At 39.5% G+C, this 26,702-nt stretch overlaps 1 protein-coding gene across 2 annotated transcripts in view; it reads left to right on the top strand.

Annotated features, from left to right (window-relative positions):
- CRK (CRK proto-oncogene, adaptor protein) overlaps positions 1-25,900 on the top strand; it is a 50,788-nt gene extending 24,888 nt beyond the window's left edge. The window contains exons 2-3 of one of the 2 annotated variants that reach the window (XM_024194397.3): positions 3,566-4,101; positions 22,475-25,900. In XM_024194397.3, coding sequence (XP_024050165.1) covers positions 3,566-4,101; positions 22,475-22,612 — 674 coding nt within the window. In that variant the 3' untranslated portion in view covers positions 22,613-25,900. The remainder of the gene's footprint in view (positions 1-3,565; positions 4,102-22,474) is intronic. The other variant, XM_024194398.3, reaches the window with a different exon arrangement.
- Positions 25,901-26,702: the final 802 nt, after the last annotated feature.

Here is a 26,702-nt window from a genome sequence, read left to right as displayed (position 1 = left end):
GGCCTGTGGACCAGATCTGGCCCATCAGGGCTTTCAATCTGTCCCACAGGATTGCCAGCCCCATGGCACAATGGGGCTAAGGCAGGCTTCCTGCCTGCCCTGGCCCCGTGCAGCTCCCGGAAGCGGCCGGCACCACATCCCTGCGGCCCCTGGGGGAGAGGAGGCAGAGGGCTCTGTGCGCTGCCCTCGCCTGCAGGCACCACTCCCTGCAGCTCCCATTGCCCGGGAATGGGGAACCACGGCCAATGGAAGCTTCACGGGTGGTACCTGCAGGCGAGGGCAGTGCGCGGTGGAGCCGCCTGCCCCGCCCCACCCCCAGGAGCCACTGCCGGACATGCTGGCCACTTCCAGGCACGGGGCCAGGGCAGGCAGCTTGCCTTAGCCCCGCTGCGCGCCGCTGCCACCCCGGAGCCGCTCGAGGTAAGCGCCCCAGGCGGGAGCCCTCACCCCAAACCTCTTCTGCACCCTGCACCCCAACTCCCTCCCCTGAGCTCCCTAACCCCCTGCCTTGAGCCCCCTCCCTCACCCCTCCTGCACCCCAACCCCCTCCCCTGAACCCCCCCCACACACCGCACCCCTCCTGCATCCCAACCCCTTGTCCTGAGCCCCTTCCTGCACACCTCACACACTCCCTCCCAACCCCCTGCCCCAGCCCTACATTCATGGCCCTGCATACAATTTCCGCACCCAGATGTGGCCCTCAGGCCAAAGAGTCGTGTCCCTCTCTCCCCCCTCCTCCCCCCCGTTATGAGGTAAGGGAGGCTAAACTCTCACCACCCACCCCACCAAAAAAGGTTTGTTTTGTTATAGGATGTCCCTTACTTTCAGTTAGCTAATTTATACTTATGTTTATATATTATAATGTAGGCATTTTGGGAGGTATCTTAATTTATTCTTTCCTCTTTCTTTGCCCTCTTGGCATTGGTCATGTTGTTTTTACTCATTTGCTTACATTTCCTTGTGGACACCTCTTGGGCTTCTTAGTCTGCTGGAATGTGAATCCTGGACTGACTGAGTGTATCTTATAATTTTGCTTCTTTGAAGATATTATCTAGGTGAATTCTCTCATCACAAACACCTCATCCCATAATTCTGAGAGGTACTTTATTATATGCTTCTTCTCTGATAGTATTTTTTGCTAGTTGATCATCTTGAATCAGCTTTTCTTTCTGGGAGCATTATCTCCTGCTCAATTGAAGGAACTACTTGGAATATTCAGGAAGTCAGCCAGAGCTAATGATCCACCCTGGTAATGCTGCCCTTGATGGTCAAAAATGTTTTAAGAGCTAGGGCGAGTTCTTCTAACCTTGCACTAAGGAACTAAGGCCCAGGAGCAAGAGTTCTGTTAGAGATCCTCTTTGGAGAAACAGATTTACAAGGTAAGCAACTCTTTTTTGATAGAAGGAAAATGGACTAGACTAAGAGCTTGAAGTATGACTGTCTGTCCTTCCTTACCCCTCATCATTACTTGTTGAAGTGTGAATCTCTTTGTCTCCATTCCTCCCACAACAACTGGTTATACTATATATGGAATATCAGACTTATTGTTTTCCAAATAAATTGAAGAACATAAAACCAGGAAAAAAGAGAAATAGACAGCTAGACAACTGAAACCAAGATTGGCAATTCATCAGTTGTATGTCATTCATAATGTATAGTAGTGTGGGATGTGATTTATTTAGTTGAATATTTGTTGATGCATTTGATATGTTGGTTTATAACTCACCTGCCATTTGACAAATATGAAGAAGGTGACTTATGCTAAGAGAAATTAGAAGTAAAAGGTTAATGCACTTGTTGCACATGTTTTGGAAATGTATATTGCTACGTTGATTTGTATAAAATAGGTGTTTATGACTTTCATAAAAAAAAGGAAGAATGGCCTCATTTGTGTTGGCTCCAAAGCCAAGCTGCTAAAAACTCTTTGTAGTGTTTAGTATCTGTCTTCAAACACCGTTTTAGGGCATGTCTTCACTAGTAACGTTAAAGGGCTGCTGCAGCAGCCCTTTAACGTGGCTGTGTAGTCGCGGTACCAGCGCTGGGAGAGAGCTCTCCTAGCACTATAAAAAAAAAACCCATCTCGAGGGGAGGCGCTGGTGCACTATCTCCGCTGCCACTGTACAGCGCTGAAATTTCCAGTGCTCGGGGGTGGTTTTTTTTCACACCCCTGAGCGAGAAAGTTGCAGCGCTGTAAAGTGGCAGTGTAGACAAGGCCTTAGTGTGTTTTTTGACCAACTACTAGTAACTAACCATAACTGCAACGTTGCTCTCTTGATGTAACATTCAGGACAGTGATGCTGTAAAGAGTAGAGGTCTAAAAAAGCTGCACGGTTCATTCTTTATCTTGGGCTTGTACCTAAAATTCATTCTATATGAAATACACAGATGTCTTATACTTTGGAAATGAAAATCCTGTACCGTCCCAAGTGAAAAGCTGAATGTGGCTGAGTTTATAGATGTGGAAGGTCGAAGACACACACAAATAAGAAACAAAACTCCTTCATTTCCTTCAGAATAAACTTGGGAGTGAAAATCAGATACTTATTAAATAGTAAAAATCTTCATTAACACAGAACATCAAGTTCAGCAAAACTCAAACTTGTGAAAACAAGGAAATACAAAGTTAAGGTAAGTGCCCATGCAACCGTAACTCTGCCCCTCTGGAGCTGGAAAGAGCCCTTGGCAATTGTCTACATGCAGGCCAGTTGCTTTCATTGTTTTAGGTATAGAGGTACTGAATAGTGGAAGCAATATGTGGGGCCGATTGTTAGAGGTGCATTTGTGATATAAGGAGATCTGTGGATTTGTTTGAGGAATGCAGAGGTGTGAGTTTGATATGTGGGTATCTGGCTCTGTGCCCCCATGCGTAGGATCAAATGAAAGAGGCGAATGTGTAACTTGAGGTTCCAGTCTGCATCATTTCAATGGAGAGTTGTGTAGGGTATGTCAGTGGCAGGGCTCTGGGGTTGACTTCCCATGGGTTTGGTCAATAGTAAGAAGGGATATGAGAGCAGTCTGTGGATTTAATGATGGGTAAGGGAAAGTATAGGTTTAGGTGGCATCCTGTATGCAAGCGTTTAGGAGGTATAAAACGGTGTTAAGTGGTCATTAAATTTTACAGGAGTCAAGCACTTAGAGTTGTGCTTTGAACAGAAAGTTGGTCTTAATCTTAACTATAGCATAACTGGCCCACTGCTATAATTTTGTTCTAGTCTACCTAACCCCACCTTCCTAGTTTGACAAACTTCACTTCTAAAAATAAGATCCCATTCCATCTGAATAAGATCCACACACTCTACCTCCCAATTCTGGAAGGTACAGGATACTGTTCACTTCACTATTCTAACAAATCAAACTTCAGTTTTCTTCCATGTATGCATATATACAAATCACTAACTATGTACAAAGGTTAGATACAATGAACAACATTATCCTGAAGTATAGTGCCTAATTCTGCATCAAATTATTCATCTGTAAACTTAAATAATTTTCGTAGAGATTACATTTCAACTTGTCACATTTTTATTATATTCTCTTTAATAATGTGCTGCCATTTTTCTTTTAGGGTTGAATCCCTCCAGATTCCGAATAGGTGACCAAGAGTTTGATTCATTACCATCTTTACTGGAATTCTACAAAATACATTATTTGGACACTACAACATTGATAGAACCTGTTTCCAAATCCAAGCAGAATAGTGGAGTTATATTGAGGCAGGAAGAAGCTGAATATGTGCGAGCTCTCTTTGACTTTAATGGAAATGATGAGGAAGATCTTCCATTTAAGAAAGGAGACATACTGAGAATCCGGGATAAGCCTGAAGAGCAATGGTGGAATGCAGAAGACAGCGATGGAAAGAGGGGAATGATACCTGTTCCTTACGTGGAGAAGTATAGACCTTCCTCTGCTTCAGTATCTACTCTGATTGGAGGTAACCAGGATAGTTCCCACCCACAACCACTGGGAGGGCCGGAGCCAGGGCCCTATGCCCAACCCAGCATCAACACTCCGCTCCCTAACCTTCAGAATGGCCCTATTTATGCCCGGGTTATCCAGAAGCGAGTCCCTAATGCCTACGACAAGACAGCCTTGGCTTTGGAGGTACATAATGGGCAAAAATTAGAAAGAAGAGATTTGTTCAAGGGATTTCCCTTTCAAACACATAGCCTTTGTAGGAATGCTGAGTGGGAGAAAGCATTGTAATATTACTCTTGATGTGAATCTAATAACTAGTTTAATGTTTTGGATGGAGACTTTATTTTAAACCTATTAGACTAGAGAAGGTTCTGATAATTTATATTCTAAAATGTTTAGGGTATTATATTCACTGAACAAATAACCTATTTCACTTCAAGCATTACTAATATAGCAACGCTTCCCCATCCACATTCTTACTCCCTTCTTCATGCTTCTGAGGTTTTTTTCCAATAACAAAGTTAAGAGTTCATAAATTGGTTAGTTTGAATACTTGGGCACAGTCTCTTTCCATTCCTAAGTGGGCATGCTGACTTCTCTCCCACACCTCCAATTTAATAACACAGATGGTTCTATGGCAGGATTCATGTATGATCTCCTTTAATAACACACTGAGATGGTGCTGATCATGCATGTGGTTTATCTGGAACATCACACACTGAAATAAGAGCACCTTTTAGGTGATTGTTCTTTCAATACCTCCCTGTGTTTCATGTGGTCTGGTAACTCTACATGTGGAAAGCATTGGGACGAGTGGATGCAGGATGCTTCTTGATGCATCACCACTTTTCCTTAAAGGGATGAATCGTTTTTTGATTGTACATTCAAATAGTAATACATGCATTCTTTTCTTTTTTTCTTTTAAAATGAAATACCAAGGAAATAGGAGTACTCTATAGACACACTTCAACTAGATTTCCTTAAAGTGAAGCTTGAGGGAATTGGGAGCAGGGCATTCTCAGTGGTAGGCTCTCCTCTCAGGATGGCTTATAAAATGCATCTCTTTATCCAGGCTTTCCTTTAACTACAATCTCTGGATTTTCTTTATTTAATCTGCTTCCTGTTGTCCACCATCTTGGGTTCTTTCAGGGAAGCTGAGACAGTTTCTGTGAGGAGGCACAGAGGAAGCGCTTCCCATTCTTGTGATAATTAGTTTTGTCTTGTTAAAATGTACCTAAATACCTCAGTGATTTGGACACTATACGTAATTAATTAATAATGCTGTCATAGCAACATCAGAAGTAATGTGGTGTTAATCAGATTATAGATGCATAACCTGGAAAATCCAAAACTTTGTTTCCTAAAGATATTGTAACCAGGGTGCACGCATGTAACTTGTTACTATATATGCTGTTGCATTTATGCTTTAAAAGTGAAATGGAAAGCTAAAATAAAAATTTGAGTAAATCAAGAAATGTGCTTAGAATTAACACACACACAATTTTTCCAGGCTTTGATGGACACTCAGCACATAGTTTTTAATTTTTAGAATTTCGTAAAGCCCTAAAATTGTTTGTTTTTCTAGGTTTACTGGAGATGGCCCAGAATGATGCATTCTGGGATATCATAGGTACCTGATGTACTCGAGCTCTGATATTGCTGTTTTGGCATCTCTAGCAAACCAAAAAGAGCAGTTGGTTTTTTTTTTTCATAGTTCAGTGAAATTTTAAATTATGTGTTGAGTGACACCATATCCTCCAATATCTCTAGCAGCCTTATTAGTGGGTACAGTTGGCACACATTTCTGGACTTCCCTCTTTAGGTTTAGTTCACATTTAATAAAAAATTCCAGTGCAAAGTTAAAGCTTGTAAGTAAACTTTAATTATAAAGAATTAAGAAAATATATGTTATAATTAAATGTACATTAACAGAAAGCTGCTGTGTTGATTGGTGATACAAAGTGGGACTGACAGTATTTATTTTCCCTTAGAAAGCATTGGAAATGTAGGTTGTCTTGTGCAGTCCATTTATAAGGGGCAAATTACCTGCAGGTGCCTTGGGCAGGTCTTCCAATAGTTGAGTTCATGGGATTGGACACTCATCCCTTCATGATAAATGACCTATCAGTCTGCCACAGTTTGTAAGGAAGTGAAAATCCACGGAGACCTTTTCTCCCCTGTTCCAAATGAACTTAGAGAATACTACTAGCAGAGGGGTTCTCAAACTTCATTGCACTGCGACCCCTTTCTGACAACAAAAATTAATAAATGACCCCAGGAGAGGGGATCGAAGACTGAGCCCACCTGAGCCCCACTGCCTTGGGGGGGGGGGCAAAGCTTTCAGCCCAAGGTCTTCAGACAAGGGGGGGGCATGTAACCTAAGCCCCACCACCTGGAGCTGAAGCCTTTGGGCTTCGGCTTTGGCCCTGGGCGATGAGGCTCGGGCTTTGACTTTGGCCAGCATGTCTAAAACCAGCCCTGGCAACCCCATTAAAACGGGGTTGCGACCCACTTTGGGGTCCCGACCTAAAGTTTGAGAACTGCTGCAATCTACTTTCCTAACTAAAGCCATGAAGTCATAGTGTCACAGGGTCTGCTCATCGCTACTGTGCCTCCTCTGGGTCGCTCTGGGGATTAGCTGATTCCAGGTCCAATGCCTCTTTTCCATCTCTCACCACACACCCTGCCTTCTCTTCCTGGCTCTCAGCAAGGCAAGATGCTTTGTGTTCATGGCTCGGCCCTCTGGCCAAGTCAGATGTGTCCTCCCCTTCCGCATTATCAAAGTCTCTTCTTGTGAACGGGCGCAGGCAGTCTTCCCATTCACTGCCCAGCCAGTGCCACTTCCCCAGTAGCTGGTAGGGGAACTTGGGCCCGCCCCCCTACTCCAAGTTCCAGCTCAGGGATCCTCTAATCACCAGCCAAGGTCTGCTCCTTTCTGGACCTTACTGCCTCTTCCCTGGGCCTTTCCTAACCTTCTGGCTCCCCCTCCGATGGGTTTGTCAGCCCCAAAGCTCCTTCCTCCCATGGAGTGACTGTAGGCTACTTCCCTGCAGCCCCCCTCTGCTGCCAGTTTCCTGTCTTTATAAACCCAGACCACTCGTTCCTCCTCAGCTGGGCTCCCTCATTATTCAGTCAAGGCAGGGGAGTTGGAACAATTTGTATAGTGGGGGTGCTGAGAGCCATTGAACCAAACTGTAAACCCTGTATATAATGAAAACTACTTCAAGCCAGGGGGTGCAGCAGCACCCCCATCACCCGTAGTTCGAGCACCTATGAGTCAGGGGATTACTAAAACACCTGATTCCCCTCAGCTGTGGCCTGTCAGGTTAATTGGTCCCCTTTTTATCCTACATTAACCCCTTCCAGGCAAGCATGGGTGAATACCCCATTCAAGTAGGTACCCCTAGAGACTCAGCTGTTTAAAATGGGGGGTGGGGATTACACTGATTGTGCTCAACAAGTTAAGGATTTAACTAAGATTCAATTCCCTTTTCCCTTTTTCATAGACTCCTAGAAATGTAGAGCTGGAAGGGATCTCCAGAGATCATCTAGTCTGCGCACATGCTGAGCCAGGACCAAGTATACCTAGACCATCCCTGACAGGGGTTTTTCTAACCTGTTCTTAAAAACCTTGAATGGTGGGAATTGAACAACCTCTCTTGGTAACCTATTCCAGTGCTTACCTATCCTTATATTTAGAAAGCTTTTCCTAATATCTGATCTAAATCTTCATTGCTGCAAATTAAGCCTGTTACTTGTTGTCCTACTACCTTTCAGTGGACATGGAAAACAATTGATCACTGTCCTCTTTATAGCAGCCGTTGACATATTTGAAGACTTGTCCTTCCTCAGTTGTCTTTTCTCAAGACTAACACATGCCCAGTTTTTTAGCCTTTCCTCATAGGTCAGGTTTTTTAAACGTTTGATCATATTTGTAGTTCTCCTCTAGACTCTCTCCAGTGTGTGCACACCTTAGGGGGGAGGGATAGCTCAGTGGTTTGAGCATTGGCCTGCTAAACCCAGGGTTGTGAGTTCAGTCCTTGAGGGGGCCACTTAGGGATCTGGGGCAAAATCAGTACTTGGTCCTGCTAGTGAAGGTAGGGGGCTGGACTCAATGACCTTTCAAGGTCCCTTCCAGTTCTAGGAGATAGGATATCTCCATTAATTAATTTATTTATTTATATTTACCTTTCCTCAAACATAGTACCTAAAACTGGACACAGTACTCCACCGGAGGCCTCACCTGTGCTGAGTATAGTAGGACAATTACTTCCCATGTCTTACATACAACTCTTTTGTTAATTCACCCCAGAATTTTCATCACATTGTTGGCTCATATTCAATTTGTAATCCACTGTAACCCCCAGATCCTTTTCAGCAATACTATTGCCTAGCCAGTTGTTCGTATTTGTGCAATAATTTTTTACTTCCTCGGTGTAGTACTTTGCATTTATCTATACTGAATATCATCATGTTGATTTCAGACCAATTCTCCAATTTGTCATGGTCATTTTGAATTCTAATCCTGTCCTCCATAGTACTTCCAAGTTCCAACCTCTCCCAGCTTGGTGTCAATGGCAAATTTTATAAGCATATTCTCACTCCATTATCCAAGTAATTAATGAGAATACTGAATAGTACTGGACCCAGGACAAACCCCTGTGGGACCCCACTAGGTGCATCCTCCCAGTTTGACAGCAAATCATTGATAACTATTCTTTGAATATGGTTTTTCAACTAGTTGTGCACCCATTTTATAGCATCTTCATCTAGTTTGCTTATTTTATTTACATTTGAACTACCATGTATGTAGGGCTTGAAAATTTAGTGAAACATCTACTAGCCCAAGGGCTGAGCCTACCAATGAGGGTGCAAAATACCAATTCTGCCATGTCCCTCCCAATTTAAAGAAATAAAAATAGTTGTATGGTTCTTGTTCTTTCTCTATTATTGGCAATTCTGATTTTTAAAAAATTGCCCTTACATGTCTCTTGCTCTGGTAGATCTTTTTTCCCCCTTCCTGGCTTCACTCAACACAATTTTTTGGTCTCAAATAGATCACTGTATATCTTACTGAGTTGTCTCCACTGTGTGTTTCTTTTCCCTATACCCTGTGCACTCTACCTCCTCCCAAATATTTGTCTTGATCTCTTCCCCCATCTGTCGCTTAGTACCATATTCCCTCTCATTTCCTTAAATCTTTCTCTTTTCTCTCCAGTATACACTGTACACGATTTGTGCATCTGTACCCTACCCTGGTCATGCACCTACTCTGTCTGCACTGTCTCTGCTGTCTAAGGAAACAGCACTCCATTGACTTATATTCAATTAATGTTTGGAAAAATTTCCACATAGCCGTAAGGGCAAGAGACTAATTTTTTTAATGAAAGCTTTGATCCTGCAGAGGCTGACTGTGCTGCCTGGGAAAATTATCTGCTTGCCCCAGGCAAGTGGCTTTTTCAAGCCCTCTATTTGTGATCCAGACTACGAATAGCACTTTTGTACTGCCTCCATAAGATTAAAAATAGTGTATTTTAGAAAACCCCAAGAAAAGAGCTGCCCTCTGGAGGAAATGACACCCTGACAAAGGATATACTGAATATTGGAAGAAAGATCTAGTATACGTATCAGATGTTGTAAAATTAAAGCTATGTTGATATGCATAAATGTTCACTTTCAAACATAGTCAAGGAAATGAAGGTTTAGAATCTCACTAAGGATGTAAATGATCATGAAATACCTTCATCCCCTCTTCATCACTACTTTGTTACAAAGAGTGTGCCTTGTATAGATCCATTATGCAGCACTAGTGGGACTCTGTGTAACTCTCATTGTATTTGGGTCAGTGGAGATCATTAAGTGGTAAATGCCTGGGTTTTGCTGTAAAAGTGTAACAGCTACAGCTGGTGTAATGAAGATGGTGTTAAAGTTCTGGGGTAACTGCACCTCTGACCTTGTGGCCTCCTTGAGGGCACTATTCTTAGGCCTCGATCCATTACCTTTTTCGCAGCAGGAACCTGCATTCTTCTCCCTCCAGACAAGAGATTTAGGCTGCAATTTCCTCCTACAGCTCACTATGATCACTTTAGCACCGTGGTTCTCAGACTGGGGATTGGGACCTGTCAGGGGTTCGCAAGGTTATTACATGGGGAGAGTTGCAAGCTGTCAGCCTCCACCCCAAACCCCGTTTTGCCTCCAGCATTTATAATGGTGATAAATATATTAAAAAGTGTTTTTAATTTATAAGGGGGGGGTCGCACTCAGAGGCTTGCTATGTGAAAGGGATCACCAGTACAAAAGTTTGAGAACCACTGCTTTAGCAAGTCTCAGTTAAGTTCAGCAACTGCTTTCCTGCTACCTCCCATGGGCTATGACAGGGTTAATCAGTGGCCAACCAGCCTTCATGAAGCGAAGTATTTATTTAGAGAAAAAATGTCTCGAAAACAAAAAACAGCTTATATATATTCCAGTCTTACTAGGTGTCAGCAATCTTCCACATGGGGACCCTGGTATGTTTCAAAATCCAACAAACCATTTCAGAAAGGTTTGCCCCAGTTGGTTACAGTTTCATGTTAGATCTTGGATCCAATGAGTGATACCTCCCGCCGCCCACCCATAGTAGGCTGACCACTAGATACAGTTCTCATTTCTTTGTCTTCTGGGCCTCTTGAACTGGGTCAAAACCAGTATATGCAGTTTCCCCCCAAGGTGTAGTACTTCTGCAAACTTGTTTATCTGTCTAGAGATGTGTAGTAATTACCCTTAGAGACATAGGTTCCTAATAGTTCATTCCTGTTTAGTGACTTCCCTTCAGTTACTGCATTGCTTGTCTTGTTTCAAGAAGGAAATTAACCTCTTTACACCCAGCAGAGAACAATACAAGGTGAGAGGGAAAACAGAGTTGCACATATTCTTTCATAAAAATAAATGTTTCCCAATTCGCCATAAATGGGATAGATAAACTCTCTGTAAAACCATTCTTTAAGGGCATCTGAGCAAAACAGAGCATTTAAATTAACCTGTCTTATTTTGTGCATTACCAGACTCTGTCAAATATTTGAAACAAAGCATTGGAATGTCAAGTTTTGAAATTGATTTAAGAAGCTCTAACTTTGATCGGTTGAGAGTTAAAAAATAATTAAAAGCTATTGTAATAGCTTGGAAACTGATTATACCTGCTTTCCAATGAGGTGAAGATTTTTTTCAATCTAAAGAGATTGGAAGTATTACTGACAGGTCACATGCAAATGAGAGAGAGCTCCATTGACTAAATGGAGATAGTGAAACAGTGACAAAGAATAGTAAAATATAGAAATCTCCCCTTTTGATAACCTTCATTGAAAGTCTCTAAACCAGAAAAACTATTTTTCTTAACTGTGTACGGTAGTACTATATATGTGCCAGAGGGACAAGTTAAATTTGCTTTGGGAACCATAATTCATTCTTTACTGATTCTGGTTGCTTTTTTAAATGTATAACAATGCACTAAAAAGGCTTTTTAATTTTCATATATTGTACATTCTTGGGAGGAATGGGCCAGGGGAGACTTCTGGGGGGGGAGGGAGAGGGGAAGGTGCCAAGATAAGTTGCTAGTTATTCTACAAGATTTATAATATAAAAAGAACTTAAAAACCAAATTATCTGTTTTGTAGTATATTTTACCTAGAATTTAATTATTGATCTGTATTTACTGGTGTCCCACAGCCCCTTTTTTCAGGTTATGTCCGCACAGAGGGATTGCAAAGCAACCATAAAGCCCCTTGAGAATACTTCCAGTACAGTGGGACTCCGACAAGCTCAGAGCTGGCTCCATTGTCTCCATGCTTCCCCCAGTGCAGAGAGTGCACTAGTAGTGGCAGGAGGTCAAAGTGGGGGGCATGGCTGAGGGTGGCCCTTTGCTCCATCTGTTTCCCGGTGCTGCTAGTCCTTCATTCACCACTAGGTGCTGCAATATCTTCAAGGCTACCCCAGTGGTTCTCAACCTTTCCAGACTATTGTACCCCTTTCAGGAGTCTGATTTGTCTTGCGCACCCCCAGTTTCACCTCACTTAAATACTACTGAGTTACAAAAGCAGATATAACAATATGAAAGGGTTACAGCACACCATTACTGAAAAATTGCTTACTTTCTCATTTTCTCTGTATGAAATTTTAGTTTGTACTGACTTCCCTAGTGCTTTTTATGTAACCTGTTGTAAAACTAGGCAAATATCTAGAAGAGTTGATGTATCTCCTGGAAGACCTCTGTGTACCCCACTGGGTATGCGTACTCCTGGTTGAGAACCACTGGGCTACCCTAACCTGCAGTCCCAGGATAGGAGAGATGCAAACCACCTCTGTTCCACTGTTCCTGTGTGGTGGGCTCTGAATTGTCCCTCTTCAGCACTCTCACTTCATTTCCAATTATCCCTTTCGAAATTCGCATACACTGTCACATCTAAAACAGAAGATTTAACCTTATCACAGAAAATATTTGAATCTATGGAAAAACTTGATTATAACACATTGTTAAAACCTTTGTTATACTAAAGGCAAAATAAACTGAAAGTAGGTTTCTGGAACATTACAACAATGGATGAAACAACAAAAGCTGTGCAGGCGATGAAAGAAATTTTGAAATTCTTGAAGCAAATTAATGTCAATGGCCAAGAGCTGATAAAAAACATTTTTTAAAATGTCAGTGTAATCAGGAAGGCAAGATGGTTAGCGCTCAGGAATAGCATTAACTATGACTTCCAAAGCAGAAAAATCACATAGAGAGTGGGAGCTGATTAACAGCAGATTATGTTTCAAACATGATACGAGTATGACAATTATACAGTGTTATGCACCAACAGACAACTACAATAAGATCAGGGATCATTTCTACAGTTGTCAACAAACTCCGACAATATTCCCAAGCATGACATTTGCTTAATAATGGTGGATTTCAGTGCCAACATTGGGGATGATGATGACAGAGTGGATAAAGCAATGGGCAAGCTTGACCTTGGTTTCTAAAATCAGAATGGTGAAAGACTGATAGAACTGTCTGGTATCAGGGCTTATTACTGGTGGAACGCTATTCCCAGACAAAGTTTTATACATAAAGTAACTTGAAATTTCCCAGATGGAATGGCAGCATTAGATGGCAAAGGAGCTTTAAAGCTCTCAACAGCTGTTCTGGAAAAATTTCATTTGCTAATGAAAGCAGTGTTAACATACTGTATCTGCCTCATAGTGTGTTGCAGCATTTCAGTCTGGAGGTGATGAATACATTGATCATTTTGGCCAGATCATCATCTGGGAGGTAGGTCTGAAGTTCTACTAGCCAGCTGAAGGTAGAAATAGGCATATTTCACCACTGATACCACATGGGTGTCTTGATCTAGTGATGAGCTGAACAGGACTTGAGGCTTTGTACCATTTTGATGAATAGGGGTTAGATGCTTTCTGTGGAAGGGGAAGATCAGCGTCTTGGTTAGTTCTCTGAAACATTTTTCCCTTTCCCTAACTACTATACTATTGCTTAAACTAAACTCTTGAAGATGTTATGATATCCTAGTCATAGCATTGGCTGCTTCTATGGAAAATGATATACAGCTGAATGTCACCAGCATATTGCTGGTAATGAAGCACATGATGTCTTGCCTCTTCAACTCTTATGTAGATATTGGGTAGGAAGAGAGGATAAATCCTTGAGGGGAGAGGAGAGGAGAGATCCTTGTGGGCCTCATGAGGTGAAGGTTTTGGCATTACTACTCTGGGTCCTGTTAGAGAATATGTAATTCTGTACTGTCTACCACCATGCATGGTCGTCAACAGCACCTGAAACAGGTCAACTGTCCTGAAAGACTGAGTAATATGAATGTTGACCTATGGTCTCTGGAGGAGAATTTCAAAGGCACAAATAAAAGTTAGATCACTAACTCCTATTCAAAGTCATTTGAAGTTAGGCCACCTAAGGCCAGATTTACAAAGGTATTTAGGCACCTAATGATACAGACAGGCATCTAGTAGGATTTAGAATACTGAGGTTGATTGCCTAATATGACTAGACACTCCAATAAATCCCACTAGATGTCTGTCTGCAATGTTAGGTGCCTAAATACCTTTGTAAATCTGACCCCCAATCACCATTTGTGCCTTTGAAAATCTCCCCCTATATTCATTGTCATAGGTCATAATTTAATGCTATTAGGGCTGTATCCTAGTCTGAAGCCTAATTGCAATGAATCCAGGATGTTGGCAGGTGTTGCATGCTCTTGGAGTCTGGTTGAGTCTAATCTCTCAATGATTTTTACTAGCAATTGAGATTTTCTGTGTCTGGCATAGTTGCATCCACTTGTTGTCTTGTGCTTGGCAAATTGGGACCAACATATTATCTGTTTTGGTCAACAAGTTGTTATACTGTTCTACCAGCTCATCAGCCTTGTTTTGCCCTTTTAGGAGATGCTGGAAATGCAAATAATCTGAGAGTTTCCACCAGGTTTGGCTCATTCCCCTTGTGAGGTAGAAGGAAGGCTTTGGTCTTTGCCTAGAAGAAGAGGCAGTAAGAACAGGAAAGCAAAACCATTATGTACAATGTCCACTTCTAAGCCAACAATTAGGTTCAGCATGTGGATCCAGAGATGGCATGTGTGCAAGGCATCCTGGATGTTGACATTATTGCATATTGTTGGAGTTCAGTTGTCTTATCTCTTAACGATTTTGACTATAAATTGAGAGGTTTCCTTCATCTACTATTATGGAACCAGCTATTGTCTCATTTTATACCTAGATTATGAATTCAGTGTTTATACATGACCTAATACAATGGGGCTGTGATTTATGACACTTTTGCAATACAAATAATACATATTAATAGTATTAGCTTCCTGAGGGTTGGGCAGAATACTTAATTTTTCAGGAATGTTGGTAGGCTTGCTTTTCTGTGGAAAGTGCGTTTTGATTTTCATTAGAAGTGGACAGCGTTCTTTATTGCATTCACTAGGCAGAATGGGAGGGCAGGACATGGATTTGTTTTGCACTGGTGGCTCACATATTTCTCAGGCTTGATCATGATTTTGGGCCATACTCCACACAGATGGTTAAATGACTAATGCACTCTGGTTTGGTTTAAAGTTTTCTGCTTTAATAATGAATTCTTCTCATATTTGGTTGCTCTTTTCTGTAAAGTAGGATCAGCGCTCTTTCCTTTGATGTTTGGATTATTCAGTCTGGGTTAATTAGGCAATTCACTATACAGGGATAGCTCTGCTGGCCATGGTTTATGCGGTGGTGATGATGGAGGAATAAGTTCTCTACTTTTATTGTGAGAAGTCTTTGTGCTGTTAATGGATGGATTTAAAGTGGATTTCTTAGTATCAGTACTCTATTTGCCTGCGTATGCGCTTCATCTGACACAAGTTGAAAGTGAACTGTATTGATCTATGTGGAGGGCAAGCAAATTGGATCAATGTTTCCACACACTCAATAGCTTTGGCTTATTCCCCTGGACTCTTCCCCCCTCTCCCAGCCATATCACACTGTAAACCCTTGTGCAATTTGCTATCCACTGTCATTTCTAGGTGTTGGTCAATATTATTGTTTTCCCAGATTCCTGCTAATTAGGGGTTCAGATTTTTTCCCCCCTAACTGCTTTTTTCCAAAATTAATCTTTTTGTTTTTACCCTGTTTCTAATCGCTAGGTCCCTTATTATTCTCTGACCTCTCTGGTGTTCAAATCCTTTGAATTTCATATCTTTAAATTGCAGCAGTATGCTGTTTACCTCCTCTTCTGGATCATTTAATTAAGTAATTAAATAAATCCAGTCCTAATTTTGATCAGTATGGCGTCTCACTAGACGCACACTCTCTTCTGTTCCCCATTTCCCAATTCAATACTTATCATTAAGTCTTTTAAGCCTCATTCACCTGAGTGTTCTTAGCCAAGACAATGTAACTAAAGCCTTACAAGACACAAATTACATCCAGGGCTTGAAAAACATCAGATACCTAACAGCAAGAGGCTGCTACTAAAGAGTTGAAGATGGGCCACCAGCAAGTCCAGGTGCCACAGCTCTAGTGCCTTGACTGCTGTACAAGCAGCAAAGAGACATATATACACCTCTACCCCGATATAATGTGACCCAATATAACATGAATTCGGATATAACGGGGTAAAGCAGTGCTCCGGGGGGGGCTGCGCACTCCGGCGGATCAAAGCAAGTTCGATATAACGCGGTTTCAGCTATAACGCAGTAAGATTTTTTGGCTCCCGAGAACAGCATTATATCGGGGTAGAGGTATAATTCTTAAACTTAAATTCTACAGCAATTGAGTTAGGAGCCCTGATTGGTCATGGAAAGTTTCCTGTTTGCCTGTGGCAAATAGATTAGTGGATTTTTTCCAAATGTGCTTTTCATGGAAACTTCTTTATTAATCACATTACAAAAGAAAAACAACAGCAAAATCCTCAAGGTGCCTCTGTGGCCAAATGGTCATATTATTTCTGTTCATGCATTCCTGGTCCTTTTCCTCTCATGTCATTTTAATTTAAATATAGATTGTAATCTCCATGGGAGGCAGGAATTCCATGTTTATCTGTTTTATAAAGCACCATGTGCATATGTGGCACAATGTTAAGTCATACAAAATCGAGCACTTTTGCATCTGCTGTGCCCTCGGCATTCCCTTAAAGAGCAGTGAATTTTGTCTGACTTACTTAATGGTTCAGTTGTCCTGTAGACAGTTCAATCAGACAAGGGAATTTGGAGAAGCTGGACTTTGAAAAGGGGGATAGTTTAATTTCTGACTTCTTAATTTTTTTATAAAAGCCTTATTTCAAAATTGGCTTGGTCTAGAAACAACTTCCTATTTACTGTTAGTCCTGGGACTAGTTTTGATAAGGATTGCCACTAGGAGAGCTTAAATAAACTTGCCTTAAATAAAAAGTACCCATGGCAAGGTAATTTCAATGGAGAATTCAATCCCCTTTGTCATGGCTGTGATGACAAAGCATCACTTTAAAGCAGCCTTACTGGTAGAGAACTTTTGCAGATATCATGAGTCCAAATCTGTTCACACAGATTCAGAGTGCCTGGCTCACTGAATTTTGGCTTAGCTACAGAGCTAGTAAACTTTGTCAAGATATATTCCTCTAGGTCAAGACATTTGTAAGCTGTGTTAGTTAAGTATTCATAGCTTAATAATTTACTAGCAGATAATTGATGAGAGATTGAAGGAAAAAATATTAAGCACCTTTGGCTGTTCAGGAGTATTTGAACTCCCAAACATAGGTATTCCGTCACTAATTATATGAAATAGAAAAATATCCATGGTTGGTTATAGGGGAAGCAGCAGCAACCCTTTTTGTAGGGTGCCTAAAGCTTTCCATTATTTAAAAATAATAATCTTAGTTTTTCTCTAAAGAACTCTAATACAATCATGGGTTGGAGCAAACTTAAATTTGGCAGGAAGATAGTCTTGAGGGTAAGGAGATGGCTTTTGTTGGCCTCATGAAAATCTGTTCACATTAGACAGTTATAAGCTGTTGAAAACTGGCCATTGCCTGTCTGTGCTTCACAAGGTACCATTTGTTTTTGGTTTGCTGCTAAACCCCTTCAACCCACATGTCACTGTGCATGCACTGTCCTGGTTTTTCACATTAGTAGTGCACACACAGACTAGAAACTCTGGATGGAACACAGCCAAGTGGATCATCCATGTCTGTCTACATACCGCCATGGCGTCTGTACTTACACAGTCAAATTACCTCTGGCTCAGGGGAAAACAAACTGTACAGGGAACCAGAAGAACATTAATTCTAATCTAATTTCTACCAACTGGTAGTAACAATGCTGTGTCCTTCACAACCTTTTTTACTGAGCAAACCCTTACAGGCTATGTCTACATAGCATTCTGGAGCCTGCCCATGAGAGTGAGCCTCTCAGTCCGGGTTGACTAGTGCTCTAAAACTAGCTGTATAGACAGCGCTTTTTAATTGTGGGTTGGGCTCTTCAGCCCATTCCCTCCCTAGGGTTCAGAGCCTGAGTTGCAACTTCAAAGTGCTGTCTATACAGCTAGTTTCAGAGTGCTGTCATGAGCCCTCCTTACCCAAATCTGTCAACCCAGGTTTGGAGGCTTTGTTGTGTGGGCAGGCTCCAAAATGCTGTGCAGACATACCCATAGACTACACAGGTGCAAGTAGAAACCAGACCCAAATCTTGGTCATTTACTGACACCGTGTGTCAGTGTGCCAAATATTACTGCTTGGCTAAACTGTTAAATAGCACTAATCTAGCATTTGTAAAGCATGTGCAACAGTGCTGAAGACTTTGTGCTCAAACCCTGCTGCTGATGCATGATATTTTTTGGGGATTGGGGGGTAGGATTTGTGACAGTTGCATATAAAAGAACTTGGTTATGCCCTTTTTTAAAAAGAGAAGAATGGCCAAAACAAAATCTAAGAAATCACATACAAAAAATCAGATTAAAATTGTTTAGGTTGCAAAGTCAAGCACTCTTACTAGGAAATGCAAGACTTCAGGTTGTCTGGGCAGTGCTGAGGGAATTAATTAGAGTTGTGTAGCCTGTTGCTCATGGCTCCCAGTTTCACTTGCTCTACAAAAGTTGGAAGGGGTATAGAGATTGATGCAGGGGACTGCAGGAAGAATGATATAAGGTAGATTAGTGCTACCCAGGAAAACATAGTTCTATTGCTGCCTCAGCCACAGACTTCCACTGTAATGGTGATCAAGTCAATTTACCAGAATTTTTTGGAGGGAGTGTGTTCCTCATTTTCTGAGTGTCTAACCTGAGATGCTTAGACAGTGATTTTCAGAATGGCTGAATGCTCAACGACTGCAGCTGGAATACGTGGAAGCTCTAGATACTCAAAAACTCTGGTAGTAAATTGATTTGGAGAAGTGAGCACAGAGTTGAAAGTCAGGAGGTCCTGAGTCTCTGCCACTGATATCACTGTGACACCTTGGTCAAGGTTGTTCGCCTTTTTCTCTCTATTTTCCCATCTGTAAAATGGGGATAAATATACTTGCGCATCTGATACTCAGGGTTGTAGAAGATTAATTAATAGGGCTGTCGATTAATTGCAGTTAACTCATGATTAACTCAAAAAAATTAACTGCAATTTTAAAAAATTAATCGCTATTAATCGCAATGTTAAACAATTGAAATTTATTAAATATTTTGGATGTTTTTCTACATTTTCAAATATATTGATTTCTATTACAACACAGAATACAAAGTGTACAGTGCTCACTTTATATTATTTTTTATTACAAATATTTTCCACTGTAAAAATGATAAAAGAAATAGTATTTTTCAATTCACCTTATACAAGTACTGTAGTGCAATCTCTTTACCATGAAAGTGTAATTTACAAATGTAGATTATTTTTTTTTTTGGTTACATAACTGCACTCAAAAACAAAACAATGTAAAATTTAGAGCCTACAAGTCCCCAGTCCTACTTCTTGTTCAGCCAGTTGCTAAGACAAACAAGTTTGTTTACATTTACAGGAGATACTGCTGCCTGCTTCTTATTTACAATGACACCTGAAAGTGAGAACAGGCTTTTGCATGGCACTTTTGTAGCTGGCGTTGCAAGGTATTTACGTGCCATTCATATGTCCCTTCATGCTTTGGCCTCCATTCCAGAGGACATGCTTCCAGGCTGATGATGCTTGTTAAAAAAAAATGCATTAATTAAATTTGTGACTGAACTCCTTGGGGGAGAATTGTATGTCTCCTGTTCTGTTTTACCCACATTCTGCCATATATTTCGTGTTATAGCACTCTTGAATGATGACCCAGCACATGTTCATTTTAAGAACGCTTTCACAGCAGATTTGGCAAAACGCAAAGAAGATATGAATGTAAGATTTCTAAGGATCGATACAGCACTCGACCCAAGGTTTAAGAATCTGGAGTGCCTTCCAAAATCTGAGAGGGACGAGGTGTGGAGAATGCTTTCAGATGTCTTAAAGGAGCAACACTCGATGCGGAAACTACAGAACCCGAACCACCAAAAAATAAAATAAACCTTCTGCTGGTGGCATCTGATTCAGATGATGAAAATGAATAGGTGTCGTTCCACTCTACTTTGGATGGTTATCGAGCAGAACCCGTCATCAGTATGGACGCATGTCTTCTGGAATGGTGGTTGACGCACGAAGGGACATATGAATCTTTAGCGCATCTGGCACGTAAATATCTTGCGATGCCAGCTATAACAATGCCTTGCGAACACCTGTTCTCACTTTCAGATGACATTGTAAACAAAACGTGCAGCATTATCTCCTGCAAATTGTAACCAAACCTGTTTGTCTGAGCTATTTGCTGAAGTAGGACTGAGTGGACTTGTAGGTTCTAAAGTTTTACCTTGTTTTATTTTTGAATGCAGTTATTTTTTTGTACATAATTCTACATTTGTAAGTTCAACTTCCATGATAAAGAGATTGCACTACAGTATTTGTATTAGGTGAATTGAAATGTACTATTTCTTTTTTTTTTTTTTACAGTGCAAATATTTGTATTAAAAAATAAATATAAAGTGAGCACTGTACACTTTGTATTCTGTGTTGTAATTGAAATTAATATATTTGAAAATGTATAAAACATCCAAAAACATTTAAATAAATGGTATTCTATTATTGTTTAACAGTGCAATTAATTGAGATTAATTTTTTTAATCGCTTGACAGCCCTATTAATTAGCTAATATCTGTACAGTGTTCTGAACATATAAGCTGTTATAACAATTCCAAGTACTCTAAAAAATCATCCCTAATTACCAGGACACACAAAATTAGTGGAGACTTGCAAATTCTTGTCTTTATCTCCCTGTACCTTACTTTCCTGTCTGTCAAATGGGAATATTGATACTCTGTCTTACAGAGCAGTTATGAAGATAAATTAATTAATGTTTGTGACACTCAGATATGATGATAAGCACCATAGACGAACCCATGAGTAAATTAATAACGACATATTCAGTGTGGCATTTGGATGATATGCAATAAATAGGACATAGGTCCACATGTAGCAGTCAGACTGGATAATTGTAAAGGTTCCTTCTCGTCTTAAACATCTACCCCATTCTCTGAGACTCATCCATCCAGTGTACTGAATTAGGTGAGTACTGAGGAAAAAATGATATGTTTGCAATCATGTAATTTAAAAGACTGTCATAATGTCTATGCACAAGTGAGCAGAAATAAAGTTCCACAAGCAGCTTTACATTTGGTGTTACCTAACTCTTGAGGGTTTGACTTTGCAACCAACTTACATTCTTCTAATTATAGATTTTTCTATGTAATCAAATATCTGCTATATTAATTGATCTGCAGTGTAGGTGTAGCCGTGTCGGTCCCGGGATATTAGAGAGACAAGGAACAACTTCTGTTGGTGAGAAAGACACGCTTTAGAGCTGTTTGAGACTGCAAGTAAATACTTTTCATAGAAAAGTACCAGCATGAACAGTACCAAAATGAGCGTAACAAGGAATCAGATACTTTTCTGCACTATGTGATAACAATTTACTTGTTCTTGTCCTGCAGGTTGGTGAGCTGGTAAAGGTCACAAAGAAGTTGGTCCAATAAAAGATATTACCTCACTCACCGTATCTCTCTAATATTAATTGAGCAACACTTAAAGTAAAATACTAAGGAAATAACTTGTTCAAACACTGAACTTTTTAAAGTGTGATTAATTTTGGAATGTGGTAAAATATAGATCTCGAGTGTAGTCTGACATTTACACCAACTTACTGTATGACTTTGGGCAAGTCACCTAATAGCTCTCGGTATTTTTCCTGTCTGTCAAATGGAGATAATGCTTGCCATACAACTGATCAAGTCTTAATGTTTGTGAAGTGCTCAGTCATATGGAAGATGCTGTAAATGCTGCTATTTATTACTATTATTACTAAAATGTAATACCTTTAACTTGCTCTCCCAAACCAGAGAATTTCACCACTATACTCTTTTATAGCTACCATTATCACCTATTTCTGTGCTCAGGGTCTTGCAACACTCCTTTGAGGAATTGTTGACACTGAGCAGGGCTGTTGTATCTGACCTATTATTTCTTAAAATATTTTGCTCAAGCTTTCAGTTGTATTTGAGATCTCTCTCTTTTAAACAGGTATTATGTTTCCAATATAGTAATGTATTTCCTTTATACACTTGCAAACTGTCTTCCCTCTTCTGTTCAGTTATTGGTCCCACCCAGGAGAAATGCAAGCATCTAATGTTAGTTCAGCAATAATTAATTTACCACAACAGGAGGGCTGATTTGTCAAGCCACAAGAACACACTGAAAGAGACTGGTGAAGGGTTGCAGACTCTATACTGTAGGTAGTCTTCTATCCACACATTGCTGCATTTCTCTCTCTGCTCTTCTGCTTTCTTCAAGAGTTTAATAATTTGGATTAGGCTGCCAAAGACTGACTATTTGAGACAGCAAGTAAGCATTTTTAATTGAAGAGTACAAGTGTAAACAGTACCAAAATGAGGTTAACAAGGAATTAAATACTCTTCTGCACTATGTAATAACCATTTACTTGTTCCTGTCCTGCAGGTCGGTGAGCTGGTCAAGGTCACAAAGATTAATGTGAGTGGTCAATGGGAAGGAGAGTGTAATGGTAAACGTGGTCACTTTCCATTCACGCATGTCCGCCTGCTGGACCAACAGAATCCTGATGAGGACTTCAGCTGAGTGTGGCTCAACAGTTTTGCTTACAGATGGGAACAGTCTGTCTGTATTTCACTGCAGCTGCCATTTAGACTGTGTTCCTACAGATGTCGAAAGGAGTATTGCTTATACAAGCATTCTGATACCTGCAAACCCCTGGGACTGAACACCACCTTTCCTTAATCAAGACTCGTGTTATTCAGGGTACGAAACTAGATAACCTGTGTGTCAAGTGGCAGAACTAGTACATGATTGTAGGTTGTAATGCCTGCATATGTTCATGTGCAGAGCATTCCGTACCTTACCTGCAGCAACAGGTGGAGAAAGCAGCAATACATCTGTTGATTAGAGTTTTTAGCTTTCTCCAGTCCCATTGCTTATGTTGCTGCTTCCACGGGCAATGCAAATCAACCTTAGAAAATTCAACGTATGGGTAGGAATTTCACAAACAGTTAATTCTGGAGCTTTTGCCTTTGTTTTCGTTCTAACTTTCTTTGCCCTAACAAATCTACATAATGTTTTGCACCATGCAAATAATCTTTTTAGATGTAGAACATACATTGGGATAGCTTTCTGACTTACAGATATCTACCACTTCAATAGTAAATAAGAAATCAAATCCTCATCCGGGTCTTCAGATGAGTTTGAGGACACTAGAGATTGGTTTCTTCAGTACTGTTGCTTCAAACTTTGCTAGTAGATAATTTAACTTCAAGTTGAGATGTTATATTAACAGATCCTGATATTTTTTACCCACAAATACATGTTTTAAGGAATGGTAGACCTCCATACCAGTGCTGACAAATGTGTGCATAGCACTTTACTCATTAATTCATAGCTTCAAGGTAGTATTTGATTCATAAGTGTAATAAAATATGCAGCATTGCTCTGAAAAAGTGACACAGAGCACATTAGCCAGTTGTAAGAGATAAAATTAAATTACATTGGGACAGTTTCATAACTCCTTTATCCTTAGTGAATAGTCTTAGTCATTGGCTAGAGCAAATCAGTGTCAAATGTCTTGAACTAACAAACCAAACATTACCTTTATTTTAAAATAACTTTTGGGACTGCTCTGCTTGTTTCCATCTGTAAAGCATTTGATAGTGAATTCATGAGAAGATTTTATTTGTAATAAACTAATAGAAATACTTGTGTGCTTCTGGACTGATTTATAAAAAGGCATAATAGAGTAAAATACTACTTCATAGCAAATGATAAAAATCAGTGCATTGGCTAGGTTATATTATGCACTACTTGAATGTTCAACTTTTTCTACTAATCCTTATCTGATTTTCTTTAATATTAAAATCAGAATGGATGCAGTAAGGTTTGTAAATTAAAACAATGAGGTAATTATCCCTTGCCTGTATCTTAAATTAATTTCTCCAAATACAGCAATCCAGTGACCAATATATTCAAAGTTATTTTGTAACCTTTGTGGCTACATTGTAAACAGGATTTTTCTAAATGGTATAAAATTGAAACACCTTGGACATGTACAAGTAGTTAAATACCACTAGAATGTCTCTGAACAGTTGTAAATGTTTCAAGGGCTAGTTCCCACCACAGAGGCTACTGCTGAGAGGCATGGGCCCATAAAATAGAATACTGGTAACATTTTACCTCAAAACTATTACATGCTGGAAACAGTAATACGTTTCCTTTATCTGTTACATAGTTGCTTTACGTTAGAACTAATTGATCAGTATGTCTGTCCAATTTTCAGGTAGGGGGCCAGATTACTGTAGAGAAATCCTAACAAACGATGATTTTTTTTAAAAGTACTACTAAACCCTCTGTAGAAAACTTACAACTCATCTATTTCTGTGCTAATTACTTGACGGACAGAAGTAATTAAGTGACTGCATATCTAATCTAATTTGAATTGATATTGTGCTTCTAAATTAGTGCTGAATGTGCTTAAAAATGCTTAAAGATAAACTAATACTGGGCTGGTAAAATGTTATTTTCTTTACATCTAATTCATACTTTTTTTTTCCTGACCTTGCTACCTACAGGAATTGAATACTTGATACAGGCAGTCTCTAAGTACGGTATCTATACATATAGATTAATTGCTGATAGATGCATATATTTTTCTTCACATATCGCAAAAGAAGCATAAATAAAGGAGAGACATGTTCAATATTCTCAGTAAGGCAATACAATTTAGTCAACTTCAGCTGATTCTTCCAATCATAATTAAATCATCCTGCATATCCTTAGTCATGACTACAAGATTCCATTCACCAACTTTTGTAAGTAAAGTTCCTTTAAGAAAATATGTGATTTTGGTATGCAGGTTATTTTTTAATATGGAGGGGATATAAGGAAATTTTCATTGCTAAATAAATGCCCTATACACTCATTTAAACTAAAAATACAAATGTATTATTATGTAGCTATGTTTTTGTGAAGATGATATAATTGCAAATACTTTACTTTTATTATAGACTTTGACAGAGCAGAAAAACAATCATCCCTACAAAAGTCTTAATGCCTGCTGTTATTCTAGAAGCATAAGTTCTTGTGAAACAGATTTGCTTAGCCCCCAGTATACTAATTGCTGAGTTTTCAGATGAAATATAAGTTTCTTCATCAGATAACAGGCCTACAGGATAAGACGGCATTTGTACAAGATACCGATTCAACCTATCTCACCAATGTCTTAAGCAGGATAGATAAAACTAAATAATTCATAAATATGTAGATGGAATCGTCTTGTGGCCTTTGTTACCTCTTTTGCACACACCCCTACCTTCCAAAAAACCAAACTCATTAGTAAGAATGTTAGAAGTTATACAAGTTTTAGTTGTCTCCGTCAGTGTTTGGGTTTATTGTGCCTAGGCAGGTGCTAGAACGAGAATACTAATGGTTTCTAGAAATACACCATGAAAAGCAGAACGCTCAACTACACTGTGTTCTCCTAGTGCATTTACACGTTATATCACACTAAAGTACAACTTGGCTGCTATGTTTTTTTAATATATATTTCATTTCTGTAAAACCCAGACTTTTATACTAATATATGACCTGGTTAATCTGTTTCAATTGTATTTGTTAATGCAAATATTTCTAATCATTTGAGTAAAAACACTTCATGTTCTTAATGGTTTTGGGGGAAAGATGCTAAACAAACCAATTTGAAGTAAAAATATATGAACGTGCCATTGTACTATAACACTATACACTTTCTTGACAGTTAAAATCTACTTTTTTATTTTTTGTAGCATGTAATGTATATGTTCATAGTATGTGAAATAAATAAAAAATATAGTAAAAAATTGGGTTGGAATAATTTTGGAGCAGCTTTTCTTTGGAAGTTTTTCATTTATTTTCTAATGGTGTAAATATAAATTTACAAGGGCACAATATGATTGTCTCTACAGTAATGGTTTACTTAATTATGTCCTTACCCAAAAGAGGCTATTAAACATGACATTTGGGAGAAGTTGATAAACAATGTCAGCTTTTAGTAAACTTAACTGACAAGAAAAGTAATACTTAGGCCTCTGGAAAAAAAGGTGATTTATTCATTTAAAAAACCCTGAATCTAGTCTTAACTCTTACTGAAAAATATGAATGCTTATTTTCCATGCAGAAATTAAAATCACATGCAAAATTTCCCCCATAATAAAAAACTTTTACAATTCTTAGATACAATATTCTAACAATAATTCTCAGTCTTGCAAATAAATAATATTTTGGCAATCTGAATAGGCTCACTAGGAAAATTCAGACCCTTTAATTTACTTTTAGAAATTATTAAACAAATATAGGCAGTACAGTGTAGTACTTGTTTTTTTGCATATTAAATTGAATTCTACCTTGGTCCCACACTTTCATCTTCAGACTTTTAAAACTATCATAAAGTTGTATGGGGAATCTGGGTAAAGGACAATGACGGATTATGGGATAAATTTTAGCTGAATGTTTCTACTAGAATGATCATCAATTAAACAAATTTTAGAATATTCACATTTAAATTATTTTTAGGTGTGACAGTTAAAACCTCGGAGATTAATGGGCAGTCTTGTACCTCTGAGCTCCTGAACACAATGCATCATCCTGATACCATGAATCTGCACACAGTTTCAAGATTATTTTCACA

The sequence above is a fragment of the Terrapene carolina genome, unplaced genomic scaffold, assembly GCF_002925995.2.
Source record: "Terrapene carolina triunguis isolate 2854851 unplaced genomic scaffold, T_m_triunguis-2.0 Scaffold231, whole genome shotgun sequence".
NCBI lineage: Eukaryota > Metazoa > Chordata > Testudines > Emydidae > Terrapene > Terrapene triunguis.
This window is presented reverse-complemented; position numbering and strand designations above follow the sequence as displayed.